This window comes from Trichechus manatus, unplaced genomic scaffold (genome assembly GCF_000243295.1).
Source record: "Trichechus manatus latirostris isolate Lorelei unplaced genomic scaffold, TriManLat1.0 scaffold00061, whole genome shotgun sequence".
Classification (NCBI taxonomy): Eukaryota; Metazoa; Chordata; class Mammalia; order Sirenia; family Trichechidae; genus Trichechus; species Trichechus manatus.
Genome location: NW_004443997.1, coordinates 3,676,910 through 3,684,568, shown reverse-complemented (window position 1 = coordinate 3,684,568; position 7,659 = coordinate 3,676,910). Strand labels below are relative to the sequence as shown.

The following is a 7,659-nucleotide window of genomic DNA, read 5'->3' as shown; positions in this document are numbered from 1 at the left end:
CATTAGTTAGGCATGATTGACTGAATCATTAGCCATGTTGTTGAATTCAATTTCCAGTCCCCCTTCCCTCCCTGGAGGTTGGGCTGATATCACAAGGCTTAAATTCCCAACCCTCCACTAGAATACACACTTGGTCTTTCTGGCACAGCAAGCCCCCGTCCTGGGTCATCTCCTTAGCACAAACTATCCAGGGACCCAGCATGAGTCACCTCTTTATCATAGACTATCAGGTGTGGTTTATGGGCCCACCATGAATAAGAAAGACATCCTCATTATTTGGGAAATTCCAAAAGTTTAGAGGGTACCTCTTAGGATCAGGGACAAAGTCCAGACATCCCGTAAGATGAGGCTAAATTCCAGCTACACAGCATGATAATAGTAGTTATTTCATAGAGCTAAAGGAGCCCTGGTGGCATAATGGTTAAACTCTCAGCTGCTAACCGGAAGGTCCGTGGTTCGAACCCACCAGCCGCTCTGCGGGAGAAAGATGTGGCAGTCAGCTTCCATAAAGATTGTTGTTGTTGTTAGGTGCTCTTGAGTCAGTTCCAACTCATAGCGACCCTGTGTACAACAGAAGGAGATGCTGCCCAGTCCTGCATCATCCTCACAGTTGTTATGCTTGAGCACATTGTTGCAGCCACTATGTCAATACATCTCCTTGAGGATCCTCCTCTCTTCCGATGACCCTCTACCTTACCAAGCATGATGTCTTTCTCCAGGGACTGATCCCTCCTAATAACATATCCAAAGTACATGAGACAAAGTCTAGCCATCCTTGCTTCTTAGGAGCATTCTGACTATACTTCTTTCAAGACAGATTTGTTTGTTCTTCTGGAAATCCATGGTATATTCAATATTCTTCACCCACACCATAATTTAAAGGCATCAGTTCTTTAGACTCTTATTCATTATCCAGTTTTACATGCATATGAGGCAATTGAAAATACCATGACTTTAGTCAGGCATACCTTAGTCCTCAAAGTGACATCTTTGCTTTTTAACACTTTAAAGAGGTCTCCTGCAGCAGATTTGCCCAGTGCAGTACGTCCTTTGATTTCTTGACTGCTGCTTCCATGGGTGTTGATTGTGGATCCCAGTAAAGTGAAATCCTTGGCAACGTCAATCTTTTTTCCATTTATCATGAGGTTGCTTATTGGTACAGTTGTGAGGAGTTTTGTTTTCTTTACGTTGAGGTGTAATCCATACTGAAGGCTGTAGTCTTTGATCTTCATCAGCAAGTGCTTCAAATCCTCTTCACTTTTCGCAAGCAAGGTTGTGTCATCTGCATAACGCAGGTTGTTAATGAGTTTTCCTCCAATCCTGATGCCGCATTCTTCTTCATATAGTCCAGCTTCTCGGATTAGTTGCTCAGCATACAGACTGAATAAGTATGGTGAAAGGGTACAACCCTGACTCACACCTTTTCTGATTCTAAACCACACAGGGTCCCCTTGTTCTGTTCGAACAACTGCCTCTTGGTCTATGTCTTAGATATCTAGTGCTGCTATAACAGAAATACCACAAGTAGATGGCTGGAACAAACAGAAATTTATTCTCTCATAGTTTGGGAGGCTAGAAGTCTGAATTCAGGGCACCAGCTATAGGGGAAGGCTTTCTCTCTGTGTTTGCTCTGGGGGAAGGTCTTAGTCATCAATATTCCCCTGGTCGAGGAGCTTCTTAGTGCAGGGACCCTGGGTCCAAAGGATGCGCTCTGCTCCCGGCTCTTCTTTCTTGATGGTATGAGGTCCTTCTCCTCTCTGCTCAATTCTCTCTTTTATATCTCAGAAGAGGTTGATTCAAGATACAAACTAATCCGTAGATTGAGTCCTACCTCATTAATATAACTGCCTCTAATCCTGCCTCATTAACATCATAAAAAAAAAAAGAAACAAAGAAACCAAAACTGTTGCCATCAAATCAATTACAACTCATAGCAACCCTATAGAACTGCCCCATAGGATTTCTAAGGATGGGCTAGTGGATTTGAACTGCTGACCTTTTGGTTAGCAGCCGAGCTCTTAACCACTGTGCTACCAGGGCTCTGTTAACATCATAGAGGTTAGGATTTACAACACATAAGATAATCACATCAGATCACAAAATGGAGGACAACCACACAATACTGGGAATCATGGCCTAGCCAAGTTGATATACATTTTAGGGGGACATAATTCAATCTGTAACAGTTTATATACAGATTCCGCATGAGCACAATTAAATGTTCTGGAATTTCCATTCTTTGCAATGTTATCCATAATTTGTTATGATCCACACAGTCAAATGCCATTGCATAGTCAGTAAAACACAGGTGAACATCTTTCCGGTACTCTCTGCTTTTAGCCAGGATCCATCTGACATCAGCAATGATATCCCTTGTTGCATATCCTCTTCTGAATCTGGCTTGAATTTCTGGCAGTTCCCTATCGATGTACTGCTGCAACCGTTTTTGAATTATCTTCAGCAAAATTTCCACATTCTGTTGGATCACCTTTCTTTGGAATGGCCACAAAGATGGATCTCTTCCAGTCGGTTGGCCAGGTAGCTGTCTTACAAATTTCTTGGCATAGATGAGTGAGCACTTCCAGCACTGCATCCATTTATTGAAACATCTCAACTGGCAATCTGTCAGTTCCTGGAGCCTTGTTTTTCGCCAGTTGCTTTCAGTGCAGTTTGGACTTCTTCCTTCAATGCCATCAGTTCTTGATTGTATTCCACCTTCGGAAATGCTTGAACGTTGGCCAATTCTTTTTGGTACAGTGACTCTGTATATCCTTCCGTCTTATTTTGATGTTTCCTGAGTCGTTCAATATTTTGTCCATAGAATCTTTTAATACTGCAGTTTGAGGCTTGAATTTTTTCTTCAGTTCTTTCAGCTTGAGAAATGATGAGCGTGTTCTTCTCTTTTGGTTGTAATCCCTTAAAGATTACGGCCTTGGAAACCTTATGGGGCAGCTCTGCTCTGTCCTTTAGGGTATCTGTGAGTCAGGATCGGCTTGACAGCAAAGGGTTTTTGGGTCATAGGGTTGAAAGAGAGGATTAAACAAGATGATACATGTCACCTGTTTAGAACACAGTAAATCCTTAGTTCCTGTAAACTGCTACTGTTGCTGTTATTATTATTATTGTCTTGTATCCCTAACCGGGTTGTGAACTCTTAAGAGAACAGAATTAATTTATTCTTGGCTGTCTTCTACCCCCAGGGTCTAACATCTTGTTATTTCCATAATAGATGTGCAATACAAATTATCCAATGAACCGGCTGCTGAGAAATGTTCTGTTTCCCTAGAAAGAAGAGGTGAGGAGGAAGCACATCTGTCTGCACATGGAAGGCGCGCTGACGGCCCGGGACAAGGTCGGGGTGCAGGATTTTGTGCTGTTGGATGCGTACACCAGCGAATCTGCCTTTGTGGACAATCTTCGCAAGCGTTTCAGCGAGAACCTCATATATGTAACTTCACCCATCTTTCTGGAATGCTTCCCTCTGTACTTTCACAGCCTTGCTGCTCTTGAACAATATCGCTCTGTTAGCTTAGCCGTGAAAGGGCAGTGTCACGAGACTGCTATCAGTTTCACTTTGATCCTTTGTGGTAAGGCTGTTAATGCAGCCAGTGACAGAGACCGATTTTAAACCTGCCTAAGTCCCCAGAAAGGAGCACTGGTGTGCAATGGTTAAGCACTCAAGTGCTAACTGGAAGTTTGGCAATTTGAACCCGCCAGCCTCTCTGTGGGAGAAAAGACATGGCGATCTGTTCCCATAATGATAACAGCCAAGAAAACCCTATAGGGCAGTTGTCTTCTGTCACGTGGGGTCGCTATGAGTCTGAATCTACTCAACAGCACCCAACAACAACAAGTCCCAAAAGAGAGTCTATTACTTATGTGACTTTAAGGTCCAGGAATAGATCTAGGGTCTGAGATGTCTTGAGGACTCTTTCTCCATCTCCGTGCTCTGCTTTCCTTTGCCTCAACTTCTCAGGCTGACTCTGTTTGCATGGTAGCAAGATGGCTGCCAGGAGATTCAGGCTGTCGCTTTATCAGCTTAGTGTGGCTACAAGGAGCCCTGGTGGTGCAGTGCTTAAATGCTCAGCTGCTAACTGAAAAGCTGGCAGCTCTAACCCACCAGCCTCTCCGTGGGAGAAAGATGCAGCAGTCTGCTTCCATAAAGATTTATAGCCTTGAAAACCCTATGGGGCAGGTCTGCTCTGTCTTATAGGGTCACTCTGAGTTGGAATCAACTGGGTGGCAACGGGTAGTGTTGCTACTGGGAAGACAGCATGTCTTCCCAGCAAGAGTTCTACTAAATGTCTCAGCAGATATTGGTTGGCTCTGATTGGCCAACCAATTTGGGTCATGTGTCTGTCTCTGAACTAATATTCAGAACCAATATCTCTGAGCAACATTCTGATTGGCCAGGCTGGGTTACTCAGACCCGCCCCTCAGGGTTGAGGGCCGGAGTCATTGCCCCCCAGCCCATATGGACTGAGAGCTAGGAAAGAGGATTCCTCAAAGGAATTTGTTAGAAGGGGGTACTGATGCCAGACAGGCAAAAAAAAAAAAAGTAAATGTCCACCACTACCTATTTCCACCCCCATCCACCCACCCACCCACCCAACCACCTGACCAGAACTTCTCTCAGGTTGAAATTCTCACTTCTCCATTTATCACCATACCCTGATGTGATTGGTCAATTTTCTGGTAATTTCCTCTAGAGTAAACTCCATAGGATGTGTGTATGTGGAGTGGGGGGCATTATGGAAATTATTAAATTTTACTGAGATTTTTATTAGCTTTTTCTAAGAATAAATTAGGCCAATAGAAGCATTTTTAAAAATACGTTTTATAGTTATTTGGTTTATAATAGTGGCTGTGGCTTAATCTATATGTTGAAACCAAGTTTACCAGAGGAAATAAGGAAGGTGTTACTTAGAGTGTATCTTGTATCACCTAACTTTCAGAAATACCACTCTTGTGGAAATAGAAAAAAAATAAACTGATTTTATGTGGAAGCAAAAAGGGAAATAACATGGTGTGGAGAAATGTAAGTGGGGTGATGAGATTGTCGTAGCTAAACTCAGTGTTTCAGATTTGAACAGAGAAGTTTCAGACACTGTATTATACTCTGGAAAATTAGATTCTTATTGATTGAAGCAATGCAGAATTTTAGTCAAAATGTTGTTGTCATGTGCCATTGAGTCAATTCCGACTCATAGCAACCCTATAAAACAGAGTTGAACTGTCCCTTAGGGTTTCCAAGGCTGAAATCTTTATGGGAGCAGATTGCCAGGTCTTTCTCCCATGGCGCCACTGGGTGGATTTGAACCACCAACCTTTAGTTTCGCAGCTGAGTGCTTAACCATTGCACCACCAGTGTGCCTTTCAGTCAAAATACTGCTCTGTCTTCCGGTTCTCTGTTTGACTTTGTCCAGTAGATTAGAAACATCATTTGGAATGTTTTCAGCAAATCTGAGTGTAGGCTTTCATACCTCCAGTACCTGAGACTCTGAAATGAAAAACGGTAACAATAAACCCAGAATCTGAAAATGCCAGATGTATTGGTTGGTGGTGGTTGCTGTCAAGGTGATTCCACTCATGGCAACCCCATGTGTGCAGAGGAGAACTGCTCTGTAGAGTTTTCAAGGCTGTGATCTTTCAGAAACAGATCTCCAGGCCTGTCTTCCAAGGTGCCTGTGGGTAGGTTCAAACCTCCAACCTTTCAGCTAGTAGTTGAGCACTTAACCGTTTGCCACCACCCAGGGACTGGTGCTAAATACAGATATATTTAGACCAGAAGAAACCTAAATGTTTGTTTTCTGTATAAGAGCTTGGAGCTTCATTTATTCATAAGCACATTCCAAGAAGTCTTACACTAGTGGCTATATTACAAATGTGAGTAATTGAACAGCTTCTGGATATTAATGGACTCTAACACTGAAATCTAGGGAAATAGATGCCAGTGATGGGAATATCTGCCCGACTTTAGGTGGCTGGTCTATATATACTCTCTCTGCTTTCACCCTGTGGCCAAAGAGCCCTTTGTGAAACAGAAAGTATATCATTCCCACTCTCCTCTTAAAACCATCCATTGCAATTTATATTTTCCATAGACGTTTATTTCGCTCACATATCAATGTTGAGGGCAGGTATTTCATTTTAGTAGGGGAAGGGTATCTCTGCTCCACCATCCATTGCATTTTGAATGAAACCCCAATTCTTACATGATGGGAGCTCCACTCCCTCTCCAATATCATCTCTTCCCATCCTCCTCTTCCTCACTGGGCTGCAGCCGCACTGGTCGCCAGTGCAACCAGCCTGCCACACTCGTCCTTTCAGCCTGAAATGTCCCTTCCTGCCTACCTTTATTCACAGCTGGCTCCTCCTCCTTTAAATCTCAGCTCAGATGTCACCTCCTTAAAGAAGGCTTCCCTAAGCGTACTAGTATGGTGGTCTTCCTTAGTCATTCATTCTCTCATTGCTCTGTTTACATCTTTGTTAACACTTATCTCTAATGGAAGCTATCTTGATCCCTTGGTTGTTTGTGTGTCCCTTGTCCCCTGTAAGCTCCATGACAGTAGACAGCCCACCGTGTTATCTCAGCACTGAATGAGCACATGGGGATCATAGTGCGTGATGGTCTTTTGCTGTAGCCATTTGCACAGTGGAATTCCTCACTAATGCTTTGCTCCATTCCTCTAGACATATATTGGGACTCTCCTTGTGTCTGTGAATCCGTACCAGGAGCTTGGAATCTACACTATGAACCAGATGGAACTTTACCAAGGGGTCAACTTCTTTGAACTGCCACCACATGTGTAAGTAGCATCCACAGGGTCATTGTTATGGATTCAATTGTGTCCCCCCAAAATATGTGCTGTAAATCCTATCCTGGTGGCGTAATGGTTAAGCACTTGACTACTAACCAAAAAGTCAGCAGTTCAAACCCACCAGCTGCTCTGCTTCCTATAACATTACAGCCTAGGAAACCCTATGGGACAGTTCCACTCTGTCATATAGGGTTGCTATGAGTCAGAATCGACTCAAGGCCAACGGGTTTGGTTTTTGGTTTTATGCCTGTGGCTATGATCCTGTTTGGGAATGGCTTATCTTTGTTACGTTAATGAGACAGGATTAGTGTAGGTTGTGTCTTGAGTTAATCTCTTGTAAAATACAAAAGGAGCAGATTAAGGAAGCAGAGATGGGGGAAGACACATGTAAGCTACATGAAGATCTCCCATGAACAGAAGCTCAGAAGAGACAAGGACGGTCCTCCGAAGCTGATGGAGAGAACCTTCCCCTAGAGACAGTGCCCTGAATTCAGACTTCTAGCCTCCTAAACTGTGAGAAAATAAATTTGTTTTTTAAAGCCACCAGTTGTGGTATTTCTGTTATAGCAGCACTAGATAACTAAGAGGGTCATCAATAGGATTTTTCTAGTTCTTTCCTTCCTTTCTCTTTTCTTTTCTCCTTACCTCCCTCCCTCCCCCTTCCACCCATCCACTGACCTGCCTGTCCACCCACCCATCTCCCCTCCTTCCCTCCCTCATCTCTTTCTTCTTTCCTTCCAAATCCTTGTTTCATCTTCATTAGGTTCTATACCCCACTTAAACTGCTGTAGTCTTGTAAAATAAGTTTTTCAGAGCAGCAGAAAATGTTGGCAGGCCA

The 7,659-nt window shown here is 43.3% G+C and overlaps 1 protein-coding gene across 1 annotated transcript in view; it reads left to right on the top strand.

Moving 5' to 3' along the window:
* Positions 1-3,322: 3,322 nt before the first annotated feature.
* Positions 3,323-7,659, top strand: part of MYO1H (myosin IH) — a 54,780-nt gene continuing 50,443 nt past the window's right edge. The window contains exons 1-2 of the mRNA XM_023733656.1: positions 3,323-3,448; positions 6,694-6,809. Coding sequence (XP_023589424.1) covers positions 3,323-3,448; positions 6,694-6,809 — 242 coding nt within the window. The remainder of the gene's footprint in view (positions 3,449-6,693; positions 6,810-7,659) is intronic.